A 23,108-nucleotide genomic window follows, 5' to 3' on the forward strand; every position below is an offset into this window, starting at 1 on the left:
GTGGAAATAAAAGATATAGTTATCTAGGATTTTTCGCTGAATTCATTCTACTTCTTATATTCTAATTTATTATTATTTCCCTGTCCATTGTCTATGACTTCTCCCTGATTCAGTATAGGGAAATGTAGATGCAAGATACATTCTAAGCCATCTTAAAAATTCAAGTTAATCTAATAAGTTATCATGGTGCTTAACACCTTAGTTCTGGGGAAGATGGTTCACTGCCGAGTTATTTACAGTACAGTGTGAGCACAAAATAAATAGGGCCTTTTTAAAACAAGAGAATCACAATGGCCTCAGTTCAGCAACGACCATTTTTAGTGACAGGAATATATATGTCAACAGAAAGATGGTCACAAATTGATGACCTTAACCTTGAACCAGAGTTTTAAAAAAACTCAAAAATTGTATTCTGTCTTTGTTAATGACACAGATCATAACTTCCAGCAATAAAACTTCATTTATCAGCCTTTCCTTTCTAGTCCACTGGAAGTCCCACCTCTACTGAGTACTCCGTGACACCAAGCAAGTCTCTTGAATACTAAAAGGATCATAAGAACCTGTCTAACTCATGGAAATATTATGGGAATCAAATCATAATAGACCTAAAATGTTTTAAAAGTTTTAAAAGTACTATAAATAGGCAATGTATGATATTATTAAAAAATTCCAAAACTCGTTTGCACTGGTATGGCACTAAGGTCACCTCAGCCCCCTGAACTGTGGTTGTTGGTAGAAAAGTGAAAAAGCTCATGAAAAGCTCGTGGACTGCCTGGGGAAGAAAGCAACACCCAGCCAGAAAATCTGCCCATTGCTGGGAAGAAAGAGGGATGGGAATTGCTTGAAAGCTGTGACAGTGAATTTGATGTGTCCTTTTGTCTGGGCTATGATGCTCAGTTCTTTGGCCAAATACTAGTCTAGATGTTGCTGTGAGAGTATTTTTTAGGTGGGATTAAGTGAATCAGTCCCCATTATGTGGGTGGGCCTCATCCAATGAGTTGAAAGCTTCAAGAGAAATGCCTGAGGTTTCCCAGAGAAGAAGGAATCCCCCTCAAGACTGCAACATTGACTCTGAGTCTTCAGCCCTCTGGTTCACCCTGTAGATTTTGGACTTGCAGCCTCCACAATCATCCTACAATTGTGGAAGCCAATTCCTTAAAATCTCTCTCTCTTTCTATCTCCTTTCTCCAAATATTTTCTCCAATTTTATTTATGTGTTTACTTTCCTGCGCAAAGAAACATATGGCAACATTTTACTCAAATGACATCATACTGGATATACAAGATTCAAAACTTTTGAATCTTGTTTTTGCCTCTAATATATTAAGTATCATTTTTCCATGCTCTTAAATATTTGAACATTTTGTTAACAGCAAATAATCCATCACATAACTGAGCTATGTTATATGTTTGCTATTTGACTATACCTAGGCTTTTTGATGATTTCATTGTATTCTTTCAAGTACATAGCACTTTGTCCTTGCATGTAAAGCCAGCGAGGTGCTGCTTCTGGGATCTGAGGTCTCTGGAAGTCAGGATCAAAAGTGTTGATTGCATTTGGCAGATGTATACTTATTTCCAAATTCATCAGGTTGTATATGTTACAAATGTATAGTTTTTTTGTATGTCCAAAGAAAAGTGTTAGACTTGGTTCTCCCTGGTACAGGCTGGAGTTCATTATGAATAAAGAGCTTGTTGCCAATTCAGCCTTTAGCCAGAGTGAGTCTGACCTGGCATCAAAAAACACCATGATTCTGGAGATAACCACAAAAATCTAAACCTACCATAAAGGTCTTTGTGGCAGTCATGTGGGCTTCTGGTCCCTGATTCCATGTCATCATCACCATGAAGAACATGCATCTGTTTGCAATTAACATAGCAATGTTTTTGACTCGTCCAAAATTTGCTGAATTCTATTAAGTTCCTCAAAAGAATGAAAATAAAAAACAAAGAAAATGAAAGGAGGAAGAGGAGTTGTGAACGAACTTGTATGGAATCTCATACAAGGAGGGTACTCTGCACTCTGTCTACCCATTTACCCACGAATTATGAGATAGAACTCAAATGTGCACTCATGAGTGGTGAACAGAATGGATGTTCTTGGAGAACAAAGAGCCACATGGTAGCATGGCAAACCACATTAGTGTTTCTTGAAGCACAATTGACTGGGGAGTTTCAGGGCCTGACTCTCCTCCCACTGCAGATCTCTCTCCTCATCCATTATCCTCACTGACAGAGGGCCTGGTCTGAGTCCCCAGAGCCAATGACAGCTCCGAGCAGCTGGATTCTCAGAGACAGTTAAGTGGCATTTTTTCCCCAATTACTCTTCTCAGACTTTAGACGGGAGAAAAAAAACATTTTGTGAAATGGTGATGGTAATGGCAAGAATTAATTTGTGGATGTAGTTAAATGCAATTTTAGCAATCCCTTGAAATGTACCATATGCTGAGCACTTCACTGGTACAGACGGCTGTTGCCTTTAGGAAATTGATTTCTGGGTCTCACGTTCTATTATTTAATATATTTTACAGATTTCCTTTTTATTTATTTACTTTTTGCCAAATTTTAGAAGTAACTGTTCCTTATGAAAGCTAGCTTTTATTTTTAAAACTAAAAAATCGTCCTACCTAACTATTTCTAGGGGACTCAGTAAGACCTATTTGTAGTCTCTAGTAATCCTATAAGCTAAAAGAAGATTAAAAGGATTTTTTTCTCCTAGAAACTTAAAGGTTAAAATTTGTTGTATATGTGAAAGTGACTATCTTACAATAAACTTATATTAAACTGAAATTTAAATAAAATTAATAGAGTTTCTAAATTACGGAGAAATAATATATATGATGTGTATATATATATATATATATATATACCATATATATATGATATATATATATATATATATCATAAGGAAGGAAGGAAGGAAGGAAGGAAGGAAGGATGGATGGATGATTTGGAGTTGATAGAAAAGTAAACAAAATGGACAAAAATTATTGCCCTCATGGGGCTTGCACCTAGAAGGGAAAGACATGTCTTTGCACTAAAATAAATTCCACTTTAACCAAGGAGACAATGCTTAAGTGCTTGAGAAATAATGAACTGACAATGAAACCATGATATAAGACATTTCAAATTTTTAAAAATATCTATTTGGTATTATTTAATTACAAAATCTTATTTGTGAGATAAATGGTTAGAGATAGAATTGCATGGAACCCAAAAATTCAACTGGTAAATTATCTTTAGATTCTCAGTAAGTGCTAGGTAAGGAATTGGGGAAAATAGCATAGTATTAAAGGCATCCTCATACCTTAGCAAAAACATGCTTCTATAGGTTGGCAATAAACAGCATGGAGAAGATGGTGGCCATGGTTTCACAATGTTTGTGACTTCTAACGAAGGGACAGGTGTACAACAGAATCAGAAAACATTCCCAATTAGAGGCACCCAGATAGCTTCAGCCTATCAAGCATCAGATTCTTGGTTTCAGCTCAGGTCATGATCTCAGGGTTGTGAGATCGAGCCCCGCGGCAGGCTCCATATCGGCCATGTAGCCTGCTTAAGATTCTCTCTCTCCTTCTCCCTCTGCCCCTCCCTGCCTCTAAAAATAAAAAAAGAAAGAAAACATTCCCAATTGCTACGGTGCAATAAAAGAAAATAGATGTCTGGCTTGAACAACAATGTTTTTGGTGTGAAAAGATGGAATGTAGTACAAGAGAGTGACTATCTTATAATAAACTGTAGTCTAGATAACATTTAGAACTAACCAAAATAGTACACAAAGAAAACCAGCAAAGGACAATATACTTTGAGAGGTCCAGCAGAATGCAAAACTATCCTAAATGTCCAATTAAAATCCTGAGATTGTCAGCTTAGTGATGCCTTACCTTTATGCAATGGTAAGCTGATCCTTAATCATTTTCATTTTATTATAAATAATTACAAATGTTAAGCTGTTGTGTTAATTTGTCTTAGATGAAGGGGTATATTTTAAGATCAGGAGTTGTGGGAAGGGCTGCAGACCGAGAAATTAAAGCTACTATAAAATCTTTATTTCCAAGCCATCCTGAGCTTCAGAATTATATTTAAAACACCCACTAGTCATCTCCCTGGAATCCCTTGGGCACCTCTGACTTAATGTTGTCCTAAACTGAACTCTGTATCTTGTTCAATATCCCATTTCTTCATCTCAAGTAACAGTTTCTACGCAGACTGGCAGCTGCAAACCTGAGGGTCTCTCTCCCTCCCTCCCTCTCTAACCGCCCCCGCCTTCCCTTTCTACTGAGGCTCTGGTGATATCTCCTCTCTCCATCACCAGGTCCTCATTAGCTTTCCTCTGAGTCAGGTTACCAGCCTTCTGAGTGAACTTCCAGAACATCCTCCATTCCACATTCATACCAACAAACCTGATCATAGATACCTTTGCTCTAACACCTTTTTGGGCTTGCTTCTGCCTACACACTCCTATAAACACAACATTTCTTATCTCACGCATGCATATTCATTTGTAAATAATATACGTACACAACTACTGCATTAATATATTGTATACATAAGAAAACATAAATGGGCGCCTGGGTGGCTCAGTCAGTTAAGCATCCGACTCCTGGTTTCAGCTCAGGTCATGATCTCAGGGTGGTGAGATTGAGCCTCACATAGGGCTCCGAGCTGGGCATGGAGTCTGTTTGGGATTTTCTCTGTTCCTTTGCCCTTCCCCCAACTCAGGCACTCTCTCTCTCTCACTCTCTCTCAGAATTAATTAATTTTAATTTTAATTAAAAAAGCACATAAAAATTGACATTTTAAAGGGTGAGATAAAAATGAAATATTTTATATTCTATTTATTAATTATAGGTAAGATATTTTGTTATCACTAAAATGTTACCGAGTAAGAATCATGTGGTTGAATATGCTTCATAATTTTTGGAACGTTTTATTGCCTTATGATAAAGCAACTTGAAACCTGGTCCCGAGTGCAATTTATATCAATGTTTGGTTTGATGTACCTCAGAGAGAACTACATATACAAACACACAGGGAATAGATGATTGGATGAGCTTATGAAATTACGATACTCCTTTTTCAAAATCATCTACCAATTTTGCAAGGGCTTTTGTGAAAATTCACTAATGTTTGTACCATTCACGTTATCTTTAATCTTTTTAAGTCATTTATCCATTTTTTGAGTCTTAGATTAGCCAAACTAGATAATATACATAAATCCACTTAACCAAGCACATATGAACTGCTAATAAGTCAGTTTGATTTATGAATGAGTAAGGAGGTTAGGGACACCCCCTCACTGTGGTGGATCCCAACCCTTCCCTCACAATTCCTTGTACCTGATAAGTCTCTCTGACATGCAGACCAAGCAAGAGCACCAATGTCAGTCCATATTCTTTCCCACACCCCAGCATATCATCTCACACAACCCCAGATTGTTCCCACTCTATCTGGAGAGACCTTTGGCCAATGTCTTACATCCAAACTTCTCAGCTGGACACACCAGGCCTTTCCTTGTCTATCCCACTGACCTCTACAGTCTCATCCTATTCTTTAGCCACATTAAACTTCTCATCATTTACAAATCTCTGATCATATTTGCTTTCACATTCCTTCTCTGGAATATCTGCCCACATACCCTGTCTCACCTTAAAACACCTCACCTGGTATTCTCTTCTTCATCCTTTAAGACCCAACATAAATGGAAGCCCTTCTCTAACTTTCTTCCTGCCTGTCCAGTGTTCTCTTAGCATTTTATTCATACCTTTTAATACACCTCAAGCCACACTATGCACTCATTCATCTTTCCCTATATTCTAAGTCCCTTAAGACCAAATACCATTTAGGTAAACTTAGCACATAACAGAGTCCCCAGTAGAAGGCATCACAAAACTATTTGCAGAATAGATTACAACTTAGGAAAGTTGAAGTAATTTCAAAATTAGAAAAGCCAAAGATGAGCAAATCTCGGCTGAAGAATCAAAGACCATTAGAAAGAAGATTCTAAGGAAATGCAAGAAATCAATTTCCTATTATTCTCATACTGGCTGACCAGTGTGGGCAAGATATAGAGAAGTGGCAAAGAAAATGCAATAAACCAGAAATTTAGCAAAAATTGGCTGTGTTGTGTCCCAGAGGGTCCCAAGGTGAGTTGGTGGTCATCCCATTGGTCTTCAGAAAGCTATTTGCGCTTCATGGAGCTGCAAGAGAAAACTTTAAGAGATTTCATCTCTTGGGCTCTGAGACCAAGCAGATAAGTTTGAAGATAACTCCACCCTTTAAGAGATAGCTACTAATCAACAAATTAATTAATTATATCTGCTGCCTTCAGGATGTACAGTGTTAAAAAAAACAAGCTGAATATGGAAAGTACTGATTCTTCTACAACTGGTCTACATCTGTTCTAAATAGCATATATAAATATTCATGTCCAACTTATTTCATTGTATATGAGAGGTTTTTTTCAATGTCATATAAAATCATAGACAGCTCACACAGTGGCTTTGTAAGTGTCAAGGTAACATTTTGCCCCTTTTGAATGTTCATTAAACATAGCCTGTGATATATATACCAACATATATCATATAATAAACATTTTTCCTTCTGGCATTTTATGTTATGGAGATATAGTTTTTGCTAGTGGACATAACTAAAAATTGGGACTTGGGTGAGTCATTTAAGTTCTCCCCTTAACTTCATCTATAGAATAATACTTTTTAGCTAACTCATGAATATTTACTCATAGGAGTTCATAGGGTGCTTTGAAGGTGGCACTGTTTCTTATTTCAACATTTACTCTGTAACTAGACACTAGAGTCATCACAAGGCAGTGATCCCTGTGAAGCTGTCATCTTGTGCCACTTTCACTACTCATCTTGATAAATGCTATCATAGCTTGATAATGAACACCTCCATCCCAGTCTTACATGGTCTAACTGATACATTTATAAGTGGTTCGCTGTAACGTATCTCTTGAGGTTATGATTTATACTAAAAGAGGCATTAGAGCTCAGCAAGGACTCAGAGCTAAAAATAAATCAGATAAAATGAAAAAGATCTGAGCAAACAGTTTAAAAGATTAACTGATAGAAAAAAAAAAAAAGATTAACTGATAGACTCTGCTTCTCCTTTCTAATCCCGCATTTTCAATATTTGCGGAAACGTGTGATTGAAGCTCTCAGAATATTAGCTTTAGGAAGATGCCGCTGTTATGTAAGAATATTTGTTTGGGAATAATTTTATGAGAGGCAAGTGTTTTAAAAGGGGTGCCACTGACAGATGTGGGCAGAGACAGCACAGAATTGTTGGGATCCAAAGCACTATTCAGTGCCCAGCTACATATTATAATCATCTATATCTGTAGAGCATTTTAGCACTTAATAGCATTCATTCATCAATGCTTTACTTCTTATAAACCTATGAAGTGTGGGGAGATGAAGGAAGTAAGTTTAGCTGATAGAATCTCTGCTTTTCAGAGAAAAAAGGCCCCCAAAGCTTATTGAAAACCATGATTTTATTTTTCTCACACTGATGTGAGTGATTTTTTTCTATGGATTTTTTTTGGACTGATTTTCACTCACAAGGGTACATTTCAACATTTCTTTGAAGATGTCAAAGGCATAATTAAGGTGATCGTAGGAGAAACATGGGACAAGTTGATCCTGTGGAAATATTTCATTCTACATGAACACGTATTCAATCTTCCAGTAGAGAGTGACCATCAGTGTCAGCAAAATTAGCAGATTTGCTTGTGTTGATGTAACTTTACTTATTTAATGGTTGGTGTGTCTTCCAGGATATAATCAAGATGGAAGATATTTCCTGGCCCCTGGGTCACAGAAGACTTTGAATGATCAATGCCTGGAGTAGACTGACCTTGGCTAAATCATAAGGTGACCCTGACAGGCAGAGACACAGAATTTTTTTGCTTTTAAGCATCTCCCTACATAATTATATTATATAATAATAAAAACAACAATAACGCTTTTCCAAATACTCCACACACAACAGGATACCCTCCTCAAACTGGTAATCTGTGCTCATCCCCTACTATATAACTACACTATTTTCAGTGTAATTTCATCCCAAACCCCTCTACATTAAATGGATCTCTGTGGTAGGCATACTCCTGTTCACCAAGATTTCTACTTTTTTTTTTTTTAACCTATTTCTGAGTAAAAACACCCTTAAAATTAGGTAATGACCATGTGGTTTCTTTGACCAGTGACATGTCTCTTCTGGGTAAATACATTTAAGGTTTGGTGCACAGTTTTCCATACTCTCTTTCCCCTGCCATGGAGCTTACAAAGAGGTGACTGGAATGAAACAGGCTACAATGATGAGTCACCCTGAGAGCTGCCTGGAGATTTTCCATGAGCAGGAAATTAACTCATATTAAGCCACAGAGGTTTTGGTGGTATTTGTTACAGCAACATAATCTAGCCTCCCCAGACTGATACAGTTTCTCACCAGCTCAATTGACATTGATCACCATTTGTGCAGCAGCCCCTAGCTGTTTATGTAGCTGTTATACCAGTAAGTTGTGTTTATGCATGAATCAGCCTCAGTCACCATGGAAGGCGAAGTCTCAGAGAAATAGCTGGGAGCAATGGGAAGGTACTGGGATGATTATATTGGGTGTCCCACACCTTGCCAGGTCCCTGAATTAGCACTAAGGGCTTCCCGATGCAAATTGCCATCTTGATTTATTACCAAGGAGGTATCAGTTTTATGAGAAGAAGGAGGAGTTCAATTTAGAATACACTGAAACTTCTAAGGCGACTGGGAAATTGAGTTGGAAACGCCTAGCAAGCCATTGGTAATGTGGAAATGGGGCTTGGAAACAGGCTAAGAATGTGGGTATATATTCAGAAGTAATCTCCGTACACTTGAAAGTTGAACATAAAAAATGAATAAAATTCCAAAGGAAATGGCAGAAAAATGAGGAAAATAAAAAGCAGAAAAACACGTCTTAGGAAATACTCATACTTAGGGCTGGAGAGAGAAGAAGCAAGGAAGAGAGATATGAGAACAATGATGACAATACCCATTCATTTTGAGAGCTAAGAATACCATACCTTCATTAATAAATTCATTTAAATTTAAATTTCAAGGTTTTTAATGAGGATAAAAAATGTACTACTCCTTAACAATCCATTTACTCTCTCAGATATTAAAATAGATTACCCATGCGACAGGCAGCTGGACATTATCTGTAATAAAAAGCAAATGATTTTTTAATTCAGCATCCCAGAACTAATTTATCAAGATTTCAAGTTTTGCAGAAGAAAAGAACTTTTAAACATGTATGATTTGCTCCACATTGTAGTCTTCCATTTACTCAACAGAATTGTTCTACACATCTGGCCAGTGCTTGGTAGTTTGAGGGTGCAGTTGTCATTCTAGCACTGGCTGCCTCAACCCCTAACTGTTCCCACTACGTGTTGGGCTTTGTGCCAGCTTTGCTCCTGCCAGGAAGACCCCAAGAGTTAATTAGCTAAACAGTTCCTGAACCCTAGGTATGTGTGCCAGACACCAGGTGCCTTTTACAGGTTTTCTCATTTAATCTTCAAGACAACCCTATGAGGTGGATATTAGTAGTATTTCCATTTTACAGCTTGGGGAGCTTAAATGTTAAGAACCTTGCCCAAGGTCACAGAGTTATCAAGTGATGCATCAGGACTCAAATTAGGTTGGCCAATGCCAGAGTGGATGCTCTAAGCTTTTCTGCTTCAAAGTTTGATCCTCAAAACCAGCAGCACTAACATTACCTGGGAGTTTGCCAGAAATGCAGGATAGCAGTCGGGATTCCAGACCTACTCAATCAGAATTTAGTTTAAACAAGGCCCCAGGCTGACCCATCTGCATATTAAAGTTTGGGAAGCACTGTGCTAAGCCACTTCACTATGCAGACTTCACTTTAAAGGATGCTCGGGAGAAGGAGGTACTCTCCCCCCCCCCCCCCCCCCCGACTTGCAATTGGGTGGGGATGGGGGCAAGGAGAGGAAGTAATGTTTGTGTTCTCCAAGGGCAAAAGGAAGGATTCAGACAACAGGTTCGTGCAGTTGAGAGCAGCAAGGGTCAGGAACACTTCCAAAAGCAGCAGATACTAACTAAGCTGGGTCTTGAAGCCAGAACATTTTCTCAATTCATTTCATTAAAAATAGGTACTGTTCCAAATGGACCAGTGCCCACATCAATAATCTGTAGTTAGCTTCTCCAGCCTGGATTCCGTTTTCCAAACAGAATCCAATATCCACAGCACCAAAAAGCAGATTGGAAACCTCAATGAAACTTGCTAGGATTGCATTATCAATCGTATTATCCGGTTGAGAATTGCCTGGTTTGATTAACAATGTTCACGACAAAATTAGTTTGTCCTTTATTATCAATTGTTCCCCCCCGCCCCCAGTAGGAGTACAGACACCTGGTCTAAGAGGCGGAAGCACGTCGGTTGGCGAGCAGGCTCCCAGCCACAGGTGATTAATTCAAGGTGTGGCGTCGCCTTTTCAAGACCCCATTCTCAGGGGTGCCGGCCTCCCTTCTCCTGGGTGGGGCCCAGCAGTCCAGCTCCCTGTGGCTGGCACTTTATTCCGTGTCACCAACGCACTCTGGCTTCCAAGGGCCCCGACCCGCGTGCCACCTTCCAACCAGCCCGCCGACGGGTCACCTCGGACCCGGACGTGTCCCGGGCTGGGGTCTCCACCTGCGCTCCGCACCCTCGGGCAAGGGTGGCGCGGGCCCGGCTCTCCGGGGGGACTAGCGGAGCGGCGGTGGCAGACGGCGAGTCACGTGTGGCAGTGGGGGCGGAGCGCAGCCCGCCGGGTGGGTGGAGAAAACAAAGCCCCCAGCTGTCAGTAGGGGAAGGAGGCGGCAGCGCCGGAGCAGGTGAGTCAAGTGCATTTAAAGCGGTACCGCCCTGGCGCACCCCGACACCTCCTGCCCTGGCGCAGTCCCTCCCAGGCCCGGCGCTGGCCGCGCCTCCTCCCGCAGCCGGGGGGCTGCAGTCCGCGCGTCGCGGAGCCGGCGGGACCCCGGGTCTCCGTGCCCGCAAGAAGTTGTGCGGGGTCGGCGGCGCGGCTCCGGGGTGTGCACCCGCCGCCTTCCCGCGGGCTGCACCTCTCCTCGGTAGCCCCGGCGCAGCGCCCCCGGGGAGAGGGGAGGGAGTCGGACTGCCACGCTGGCAGATGCAAAGTGGACTAGCTCCGGGGTGAGGGCCGGGGCCGGCCGGGGCCGGGACACTTGGCGCTGGCGCAGAGGGGGCTTGGGGGTGCGCGCCCGGCGCGCGCAGACCCGGGGGCGCCCGACTTGGGGCGCCGGGACTGAGAACCCAGGGCGCTGGCAGGGGCAGGCCAGGAAGTGCAGCGCGCTGGCGCTGGCGGGCTGGGGATCAAACCCTGGCCCCCCGGTCCTGCAGCCGCCCCGGAGCTTGCCCTCCGTCCGCTCCCGGTGTCCAACTCCGGCTCCCGCTGGTGCTTCTGACGCCCAGGACTCGGGAGCCGAGTCTGGGGAAAAGAGAGCGGGTTGTTACTCTGAGCCCAAGGGGTTCTTCTGCAGGGAGCCCAGGGCGCAGGGCGAGGGCTCCTCGGTGACTCCCCACCCTGCTTCCGTAGCAAATTCTTCAGTCCACCCTTAGAAGGGCTGCGCCAGAGCCCAGAAATCCCACAAAGGGCTGCAAGGAGGGGTGGGCACCGAAAGACACCCCCCCCCCGAATGTGGAGCGCTCGGTCATGCAGACTTTCAAACCCCGAAAGGGCTCGTGGGTTTGGTCAACCCTTGAGTCACTCTGTCACTCCCGTGCCAAGTGCCGCCCAGCGCAGGAGGCAGAGCTCTAACCTCGGAGGAAGGGGCGCTGCAGCCATTCGATCCGGAGGAGCCTTTGTCTTAACCCCCCGTCCCCTTCTGCTAGTCTTCGCCGGGTCAGTAGCGCGTGGAGCAATTAATATTCTGAACAGTAGCCGTCCGTTCACCCCGGCACCAGCCAACCCTGCTGTCCCCTCCCTGCGGCTTCTCTCCATCACTTGCTCACGTCCTCTCTTCCAAAAACGTGGGACGTGGTCCAGGCCCGCCAAGCAAGAGGAGGTCACGAAGCGCGCTCCGAGGCCGTCACGTGAAATGAAGGGTTAAGCGTCCGAACCTGCACCCGCCCTCCCGCGAGGAGACGGAAGAACTTTCTTGATTAGCATAGTATCTACCCCGGGGCCGCGCTGCGAGGCGGCGGCTGGGCTCAGCGCGGCCGGCCGGGGGGGAGCGTGCGCTCGCGTCTTGGCTGTGCGTTGACGCAGCACCTGCTTCTCATCGGAGAGGACCCGAGGCTTGCAGCTTTGCCGAACAGGACTCTGTGGAATGAAACAGAACAGAGATCAAAAGGTAACAGTAAGAATAGCGCCATCTGAGATGCTTCCCCCGAGCACTAAATTTGGCGAAGTTTTTCCGAAAGCTAAGGGCGGAGATGGCCCTTGTCTAGACAGTGTTCCTGCTAAAAATGCCCCCTTGCTCTGCTTCGCTAGCGTTCTTTGCGGCTGCCACCCTGAGTTATCAGGGGACTAAATGTCAGTAGGTCTCTGAGACAGGTTGGGAGGCCACCGGGTAGGTGGTCAGTAGTTGTTATGCTAAACTGGTGAGGTTCACTTGCTTGGGGAGGAGTGAGGCTTGTCCAGTGCAGAGGTTCCCAAACTTTTGCTGCCTGTTAGAATTACCTGCGGAGCTTTGGAAAAGTCCTGATGTCCACATGTCATCCCAGCTCATTTAAATCAGACAGTTTGGAGGTGCGAGCCAAGCATCGGATTTGTTATGTTTTATTAATCTCCAGGTAATTTCATTGTGCAGCAAAGTTTGAGCATTACTGACGTGGGGGAAAAAAACCAGAGTTCAGTGGCCAGCAGCTGCAAGCGATGCTCGACAAGATGCCAGTTTAACTACTTGGGCGGGTGGGGGAGATGACGCTGAAACTGGAGTGTTGCTGACGAACGCCCTAGGGCGGGGGACTGTCATCTGGCAGCTTGGCTGGCGGTGACACCTGCCACATCATCTTTCACCCTCTCTTGCCTTAGGTCCGGTTCTTACTGGAAAGATCGAAGTTCACTGTCATGCCTGGTTTCTGCACGGTTGTTAAGGAGACGGGTAGAAACTTTCATTCCCATGATGACTCACGTGCGCAGGCCGTGGGGAAACCCAGCAGAAACTAACTGGGAGCAGCCTGGTGAGTCAGCAGGCTGCACTCCAAGGCGGAGCCCGGGCGATAGGAAGTAATTACATCCAGTGCTTCTTGACTGCGCACTCTTCCACTCCTTTGAAAGCATATTTGAATATGTGATCAGGATTTGCTTGCTTATGGAAGCCCATCCCTTTTCCAGGACCTATCCTACCAGCTTCATTACTGGTGCTCTCTCCTGTTAGAAGGGGAAGCACAAAGCCAAGGAGGCATCTTGTAATTTCCTCCGTGGGAGGCACATAAAAAGAAGCAATTGGAGAGTACCGACTCCTTAGGGTTATTTCAATTATGTGAAGTAGAGAGGATGAATTTGCAGCCCATAAACTTTGAATACGGAGAAGTCAAATACTGTTTGGTTACAGGCTCAGTGCTGGATTCAAGGATCTATTGAAATAGAAATCATACCTAAGATTTTGCAAGAAATGTTGCTATTAACCAATGATTTCTTGGTTTTTAAAAAAAATTTCCTAAGGCATACCTGACCCTAATAAAATAACCTGTCTTAAAGTATACACAGATTTTTAAATAAACTTTCTTATTATTGCTATTAACTTCAGTTTTTATACCTCTTTCTTTCATTATTCTTTATATTCCCATGACTCTTTCCATCATTGCCTAAATGCTTCCTTCCCCATGCTGTTTCTTTAAGGGGGAACAGCAGTGCCTGGCACACAGCAAGCATTCGATGTTGTCAGCTATGGAACTTTGTTGGACTCTCCCATAGCCCCTAGGTACCCTGCTTGGTATTCTCTCCTAGGGGCCTTTGTGTCTGCAGCAGCCATAGCACAGAGGATAAGACCTTTCATGCTCTGGATGCTACTCGTTTATACTGAACATTTTCAAAAGGTGGGGAGAACATTTGTAAGCAAAGCATCCTGAGTACATACAGTTTCATTAGTTTCCAAGACAGATATTCTGGATATGTAGGACCTGAAGGTCTGTTTCAGTTCTTAAGTGCTATAAAATGGTAGCTCATTTGTTCATTTACAGTTTTACATAAAATAAGGTAGCATTTTTTTAGCATAAAATAATTTAAAGACAATTTAACTAGTAATTGTTAAACCTAACTGCATTCTCACGGATCAAAGGTTCACTTCATAAGTTTGCTCTCTGACAATTATTATGGGGGAAAAAAAATCCAACTATACAGATGCCTAAACGAATCCATGAAGCTAGAAGAGTTATTTCAGAGCACAGGACAAATAGCACTTTAATACTTAAGCAGGAATCCCTGGGTGGCGCAGCGGTTTGGCGCCTGCCTTTGGCCCAGGGCGCGATCCTGGAGACCTGGGATCGAATCCCACGTCGGGCTCCCGGTGCATGGGGCCTGCTTCTCCCTCTGCCTGTGTCTCTGCCTCTCTCTCTCTCTCTCTCTCTCTCTGTATGACTATCATAAATAAATTTAAAAAATTAAAAAAAGAAAAAGAGGAAGTATTTTAAAAAAAATACTTAAACAGCTTTTATTGTCATTGGCCTTTATTAAAATTAGCACAAGTGAGAGATGCCTGGGTGGCTTAGAGGTTGAGCATCTGCCTTCAGCTCAGGGTGTGATCCTGGAGTCCTGGAATCGAGTCCCACTTTGGGCTCCCTGCATGGAGCCTGCTTCTTTCTTTGCCTGTGTCTCTGCCTCTCTCTATGTCTCTCATGAATAAATAAATAAAATCTTTTTAAAAATAGCACAAATGTATTTAAATAGCCAGCATATTTAAAAACGAGAAGTTGGAAAATAAATAAATAAAAACGAGAAGTTGGTTGTGTTCTTTGACAGATACCATGAAAAATAAATGTTAATAAGAATTTCCAAAGGCCAAAATGATGTAAATGAACCCATTCTCATTTCTGTGTAGCTTAGAAAAGGACTAAGGATGCACTTCTGAAATCCCCATCCCTTTTTTGCAAAGTGTAAGATATTGAAAGGCTGAAATGTAGTCTAGATGACTGGGTCTAATCCAGATTCATCAGAAACTGTTAATCAGAGGATAGTGTAAACCTAGGTCCGCAGTATTTACAAGTAGGACAAAAGGAGTGAGGTACAAAGAAGGTGTGTCATCTCAATTTTAGAAACTCTCAAGTTTTTGAAAACAGATGAGAATCATTCCGTTTTTTTTTTACCTTAAATTTATACAGCCCTTTGATTTTTTTTCTTAAGATTTATTTATTTATTTGAGAGCGAGCGAGTGAGCGTGAGCATGAGTGGGAGGGACAGAGGAAAGGGAGAGAGAATATGAGACTATATACTGAGTGTGGAGCCCAAGGCGGAGCTCAATCTCAGGACCTTGAGATCAGGACCTGAGCTGAAATCAAGAGTCAGAAGCTTAAATGACTGTGCCACACAGGTGCCCCCCAGCCCTTTGGTCTTATTAACATATCAGGGCCTAAACAGAACTGGATAGATAGAATTCCCAAGTGCTAAAAAACGCAAGTCCCAAAACAAATTATACTCCAAACTCCTTGTCCAGAGTCTATTACATCATGCAGCTGTTTCTTGAATAGGGTTGGGTATAATCTTGCTTGGAGGTTTTGGCTAGATAAGTTCAGTTCTAATTTTCTGCTTTCTCCTTAAAATAGGAGAAACTGAGTGCCTGGGTGGCTCAGTTGGTTAAGCGCCTCTGCCTTCGGCTCAGGTCATGATCTCAGGGTCCTAGGATAGAGATCACATCAGGCTCCCTGCTCAGCAGGAAATCTGCTTCTTCCTCTCCCTCTGCTGCTCCTCCCACCTTGGGTTTGCTTGCTCTCTTTCTCTCTCTCCCCATCAAATAAATAAAATCTTAATAAAATAAAATAGGAGAAACTATTTACATACATCATGCTCTCACTTGACTTTACTCTTAAGTAATCAACCTTTGAATTGGGCCAACGCCCACAAATCCGAGCCATCATTAGCTTCTTATCCAGATAACTAAAGTAGGGAGTTTGAGAATCTTTGCCCAAATTACAGAAGCATAAACTTTCTTGTTTTAGGAGCCCATATAGATTCATCACCATTCAACAAAAACGTAAATGCCCTGTACAACTTCTTTACTAAATAGTCCTTCAGTCTCCACTTCAGGGTCTCCTTCACCACCACACATTCCATCCACAGTATTTTCTGCAGCCTTCACCCACTGGAGGCCACAGAGAATAAAATAATAAAACTCATATATTTACCTGAAACCCTCTTAAATACTTAAGTGAATTTATTCTCCCTAATCAGGAAAATCTGGCTATAGTATTTTGAATCTATTAATCACACAAATTTTTGCTCCACATTTGCCACCATAAATTTCAAGAGAAGTCTTCAGAATTGTGATTTGTTATACCAGAGTTATAGAATATGATTATTTGTAAATTGCCTTCTAGTAAAACCTAATCATCTACATACTTCAAAAATGACTACTGACAAACTTCGTGTAATGGCACTAGGCTTGCACTGAGTTGAAGCCCATGGCTGCATCTGTTTTGCAGATTAACAAACTATGGCCCACTGGTCTGTTGTTGTATGTCCTATGAACTAAAACTGGTTTTGGTATTTTTTTAATGGTTGAAAACATCTAAAGGAGAACAATATTTTGGGATCCCTGAAAATTATACAAAATGCAAACCTAAGTGTTCAAAATGGTTTAATTGAGTTCAGTCATATTTTTTTTAAGATTTTTACTTATTGAGAGAGCATAAGCAGGGAGAGGACCAGAGGGAGAAGCAGGTTCCCCATGAGCAGGGAGCTCTACTCAGGGCTTGCTCCCAGGACCCTGGGATCACAACTTGACCTAAGGCAGCCACTTAACCAACTGAGCCACCTGGGCCCCAGATTTGAGATTTTTCATTAACTGTCACTCTATACACTTAAAACATGGTGTGGTAATGTGCTGTTTTTGAAAATAGCACTATGCTTGTATATATATTTTTTTCTCTTGTATATATTTAAGATCAATTACTACTTGTAAAAGAAGTGCTCATTAAATAATCAGATTTTCATACAGTCACATCACTAGAGGCTGACAATATGCCATGGACAACTTAGTTTGAAATTTCCAGATTCAAAAACACATCAGATTATGATCTAGAAATTCAAATTATTTGCCTTCTGCCCAAGGCTGGACCGAAAAATATTCTTTCTATTCTATTCAAATAGAAAGAATATTTGAAAGAACAGTAACTACATTGATAGGAACTTGTCTTACTTTTTTAAGTGTTGCCTCATAAAATTTCCTTCAGTTAAGAGAACTTCCTCTTTTTGATGACTTGTTAATGCCACTGACTACAAATGAGTTTCACTTAGATTAAGAGCAATTTTAAGGGTTGTATATATAACTGGTCCTCTTCATCCCTTCCAGAATCAGTACACTTGCAATTTAGAAACCAAAAATGGTGGTTAGGGTTCCTTTTTCACCAGATCAAACAATGCATTATAAACAATGTAAAGTTTGAGGTACCTGAGATCAGCTAAATAATTCCTATAAACAAAGCAAAAAAAAAAAAAAGATATTTAACCCTATCCTAGGACTATTGGACTATTAACCCATTCTTGCTCCTGATAGAATAACTGGGGAGAAGGATAAAGTGGCACAACTAAAGACAGACTATGTAACCAGTTCAAGTGAAAAGTAACTTTCCTCCCTTATAATTTAGAGTTCACATTTTACTAATTCCATTTTGTTTAATATAGCCTGTGCCATTAATATAACACATGTAGCTGTCACGAGAGTATTTTCAAAGTAAAACAGTATGGAGGGTCCTCAAAAATAGAACTACCTTATTATCCAGCAATCACACTACTATTTACTTAAAGAATATAAGAACACTAATTCAAAGGTATTTGTGCATCTCTATGTTCATAGCAGCATTATTTACAATGGCCAAGATATAGCAACAGCTCAAGTGTCGATTGATGAATGGATAAAGAGGTCATGGTACACACACACACACACACACACGAATACTATTCAGTTGTGAAAAAGAATGAAATTTTGTCATTCGCAATGATGTGGATGGAACTAGAGAGTATAATGCTAAGTGAAATAAGTCAGGAAAGACAAATACCTGACTTTACTCATTTGTAGAATTTAAGAAAGAGAACAAGCAAAGAGGAAAAAATGAGAGACAAACCAAGAAACAGACTTTCTTTTTAAAGACTTTATTTATTTATTCATGAGAGACACAGAGAGGCAGAGACACAAGCAGAGGGAGAAGAGGGCTCTCTGCTGGGACCCCAATGTGGGACTCGATCCCAGACCCCAGGATCATGACCTGAGACACCCAGGCATCCCAGACTCTTAATTATAGAGAATAATCTGGTAGTTACCAGGGGGGAGGTGGGTAGAGGAATGAATTAAATAGGTGATGGGAATTAAGGCGAGCACTTGTGATGAGCACCGAGGGATGTATGGAAGTGTCAAATCACTATATTGCACACCTGAAACTAATATGCTACGTGTAACTTAGTTATTTTTTATCTATTTTTTTTTGAGAGAGAGAGCATGTGAGCGGTGGGGGGATAGGGGGGCCCTTTGGAGAAGGGGAAGAGGGAGAAGGAGAGAAAGAATCCTAAGCAGGCTTTCTGCCCAGGGCTGAGCCCCACATTGGGGGCTCGATGTCATGACCTGATTGTGACCTGAGCAGAAATCAAGAGTTGGATGCTCAACCAACTTGGCCACCCAGGTGCCCCATAACTAACTGGAATTTTTTTTAAGATTTTATTTATTTATTCACAAGAGACACAGAGGCAGAGACACAGGCAGAGGGAGAAGCAGGTTTCATGCAGGGAGCCCGATGTGGGACTCGATCCCAGGTCTCCAGGATCACACCCTGGGCTGAAGGCGGCGCTAAACCGCTGAGCCACCAGGGCTGCCCCTAACTGGAATTAAAATAAAAATTAGAGTAAAAAAAAAGTAGTTCCAAAATTAAGAACTAATTAGATTTTACTATATTTTTACCAGAGTAAGAAATTCATAATTTTTAATTGCTTGACCAGAGGCAGAACACTCAGGCATTTTGCTAACAGATAAACCTTAGTTTTAACTTAGAATTAATTATAAATGACATGACCAGAATGACTATTGGTATTTGGAGTTGGTAAGAGAAGGGAAAATAAGCCAGAAAAGGCAGGTGGGAAACAAGGCAATTTCTTTTAGTTTTGTATCTGAAGCTGTCGGATGTCATACGTAAAAGTGAAACCAGAAAACTAGATTACCCTCTTTAATAGCTTGTAAGGCTGCTTTCAACAACTAGTAAGCAAGAGGTGAGAGCGTGCCTGCCACCACCTTATACTTTCCTTCTTTTTTTCTTCAGCTTGCCAGGATTGGACCTATTAAGAAGCACCTTTCTTGATTCTAACCTAGAAACCACTATCTGCCTTTCCCACTGATCTTCTTCAGTCTCCAAAAGTAGAAAAGAGAGAGGGAGCTAGAAGGAAAATCTTTCTGCATTGCTCTCCTGCGTTCTTCCCCCAAAAGGAAACTGTTGATAGAAGACTTTTGTTAGCTTCACTTCCGGCTTGCCTTCTATCATAATTTTGTTTTCTTAAATGTGGTCTTCTGGGCACAAATCTTCTAAAAGGAGTTTCCACACATCAGCAGCAGTAGTGACCGCGTGCTCTATGTGTTATTGGCAAATCCAGGGAGCTGTTCTCTATGCAGTTGGAATGTTTAAACAATACTGTCAGTGGGTCTGTTCATTTTCCACGCCAGTTATCTGTTCTCTCAGCCCTTTGGGGTAAGTTAGGATCTTGGGGAAGGGGGGTGGCATTTATCTTGGGTTGCCAGGCTAAATACAGGATGCCCAGTTAAATCTGAATTTTAGACCAACAATGAATTTTTTAGTATATATTACATATATGTATTACATAGGGTACACTCATACTAAAAAAAAAAAAAAGAATCTTTTATCTAACTTTCAAACTTAACTAGGCATCCCATCTTTTTGGTCGTTCAAAATTTGGTTTTATTTCTTTTCTCTTTGTTTTTGCTAAATTCACAACCCTACTTCTGTCCCATAATAGGGACCTACTTTGTCTCAAAATGCCTAGCTTTCCTGGTCTGTAAAATATTTGATCTGAGACTATATGTCCAAAATAATAGATTAGAATGTCTGAGCTGCCTTCACCTACTAATAAATAAATAAATAAATAAATAAATAAATAAATAAATATCCAAACCATTATCTGAAGTTTTCTGCACAACTTACCTAATTAAGAGGGGAAATGAAAAGTAAACCCGAACTAGAAAATCAGCAATCTTATTTTGAAAGATATTGTAATTGTATTCTTTCTATTCTTTCAAGACCTTCCAATAGAATAGATCCATCGATGGGTAAATTATTAGCAAGTAGAATATGTGAGAAAGCACCAAGCATGTCTATGTGACATTGCTTATCAAAGTTCCAGGATCTTGAATGAGTCCAGGGAAGTTCATTCCCAGGGGATTCCAATGATGCCACGCTAGTCAGGTGATGTCCCAGGACCTGCAGTTCAGCGTTGCCTATGAGCATCTTTTTTTTTTTAATTAATTTTTATTGGTGTTCAATTTACCCACATACAGAAAAACACCCAGTGCTCATCCCGTCAAGTGTCCGCCTCAGTGCCCGTCACCCATTCCCCTCCCACACCCACCCTCCTCCCCTTCCACCACCCCTAGTTCGTTTCCCAGAGTTAGGAGTCTTTATGTTCTGTCTCCCTTCCTGATATTTCCCAACATTTCTTTTCCCTTCCTTTATATTCCCTTTCACTATTATTTATATTCCCCAAATGAATGAGAACATACACTGTTTGTCCTTCTCCGATTGACTTATTTCACTCAGCATAATACCCTCCAGTTCCATCCACGTTGAAGCAAATGGTGGGTATTTGTCGTTTCTAATGGCTGAGTAATATTCCATTGTATACATAGACCACATCTTCTTTATCCATTCATCTTTCGATGGACACCGAGGCTCCTTCCACAGTTTGGCTATTGTGGCCATTGCTGCTAGAAACATCGGGGTGCAGGTGTCCCGACGTTTCATTGAATCTGAATCTTTGGGGTAAATCCCCAACAGTGCAATTGCTGGGTCGTAGGGCAGGGCTATTTTTAACTCTTTGAGGAACCTCCACACAGTTTTCCAGAGTGGCTGCACCAGTTCACATTCCCACCAACAGTGTAAGAGGGTTCCCTTTTCTCAGCATCCTCTCCAACATTTGTTGTTTCCTGCCTTGTTAATTTTCCCCATTCTCACTGGTGTGAGGTGGTATCTCATTGTGGTTTTGATTTGTATTTCCCTGATGGCAAGTGATGCAGAGCATTTTCTCATGTGCATGTTGGCCATGTCCATGTCTTCCTCTGTGAGATTTCTCTTCATGTCTTTTGCCCATTTCATGATTGGATTGTTTGTTTCTTTGGTGTTGAGTTTAATAAGTTCTTTATAGATTTTGGAAACTAGCCCTTTATCTGATATGTCATTTGCAAATATCTTCTCCCATTCTGTAGGTTGTCTTTTAGTTTTGTTGACTGTTTCCTTTGCTGTGCAAAAGCTTCTTATCTTGATGAAGTCCCAATAGTTCATTTTTGCTTTTGTTTCTTTTGCCTTTGTGGATGTATCTTGCAAGAAGTTACTGCGGCCGAGTTCAAAAAGGGTGTTGCCTGTGTTCTCTTCTATGATTTTGATGGACTCTTGTCTCACATTTAGATCTCTCATCCATTTTGAGTTTATCTTTGTGTATGGTGAAAGAGAGTGGTCCAGTTTCATTCTTCTGCATGTGGATGTCCAATTTTCCCAGCACCATTTATTGAAGAGACTGTCTTTCTTCCAATGGATAGTCTTTCCTCCTTTATCGAATATTAGTTGACCATACATTTCAGGGTCCACTTCTGGGTTCTCTATTCTGTTCCATTGATCTATGTGTCTGTTTTTGTGCCAGTACCACACTGTCTTGATGACCACAGCTTTGTAGTACAACCTGAAATCTGGCATTGTGATGCCCCCAGCTATGGTTTTCTTTTTTAAAATTCCCCTGGCTATTCGGGGTCTTTTCTGATTCCACACAAATCTTAAAATAATTTGTTCTAACTCTCTGAAGAAAGTCCATGGTATTTTGATAGGGATTGCATTAAACGTGTAAATTGCCCTGGGTAACATTGACATTTTTACAATATTAATTCTGCCAGTCCATGAGCATGGAATATTTTTCCATCTCTTTGTGTCTTCCTCAATTTCTTTCAGAAGTGTTCTATAGTTTTTAGGGTATAGATCTTTTACCTCTTTGGTTAGGTTTATTCCTAGGTATCTTATGCTTTTGGGTGCAATTGTAAATGGGATTGACTCCTTAATTTCTCTTTCTTCAGTCTCATTGTTAGTGTATAGAAATGCCATTGATTTCTGGGCATTGATTTTGTATCCTGCCACGCTACCAAATTGCTGTATGAGTTCTAGCAATCTTGGGGTGGAGGCTTTTGGGTTTTCTATGTAGAGTATCATGTCATCGGCGAAGAGGGAGAGTTTGACTTCTTCTTTGCCAATTTGAATGCCTTTAATGTCTTTTTGTTGTCTGATTGCTGAGGCGAGGACTTCCAGAACTATGTTGAACAGCAGTGGTGAGAGTGGACATCCCTGTCTTGTTCCTGATCTTAGGGGAAAGGCTCCCAGTGCTTCCCCATTGAGAATGATATTTGCTGTGGGCTTTTTGTAAATGGCTTTTAAGATGTCGAGGAAAGTTCCCTCTATCCCAACACTCTGAAGGGTTTTGATCAGGAATGGATGCTGTATTTTGTCAAATGCTTTCTCTGCATCTAATGAGAGGATCATATGGTTCTTGGTTTTTCTCTTGCTGATATGATGAATCACATTGATGGTTTTACGAGTGTTGAACCACCCTTGTGTCCCAGGGATAAATCCTACTTGGTCATGGTGAATAATTTTCTTAATGTGTTGTTGGATCCTATTGGCT

At 41.5% G+C, this 23,108-nt stretch overlaps 1 protein-coding gene across 3 annotated transcripts in view; it reads left to right on the top strand.

Moving 5' to 3' along the window:
• Positions 1-10,855: 10,855 nt before the first annotated feature.
• MAPRE2 (microtubule associated protein RP/EB family member 2) overlaps positions 10,856-23,108 on the top strand; it is a 155,810-nt gene continuing 143,557 nt past the window's right edge. The window contains exons 1-2 of one of the 3 annotated variants that reach the window (XM_041745968.1): positions 11,763-12,369; positions 13,053-13,201. Coding sequence is in view for 1 of the 3 variants with exons in the window: in XM_041745958.1 (XP_041601892.1) it covers positions 12,346-12,369 (24 nt within the window). In the remaining 2 variants the exon portion in view is untranslated. Of the gene's footprint in view, positions 10,888-11,762; positions 12,370-13,052; positions 13,202-23,108 lie in introns of those variants that run through there. The other 2 variants (XM_041745978.1, XM_041745958.1) reach the window with 2 other exon arrangements.

Source organism: Vulpes lagopus, chromosome 1, assembly GCF_018345385.1.
Source record: "Vulpes lagopus strain Blue_001 chromosome 1, ASM1834538v1, whole genome shotgun sequence".
NCBI lineage: Eukaryota > Metazoa > Chordata > Mammalia > Carnivora > Canidae > Vulpes > Vulpes lagopus.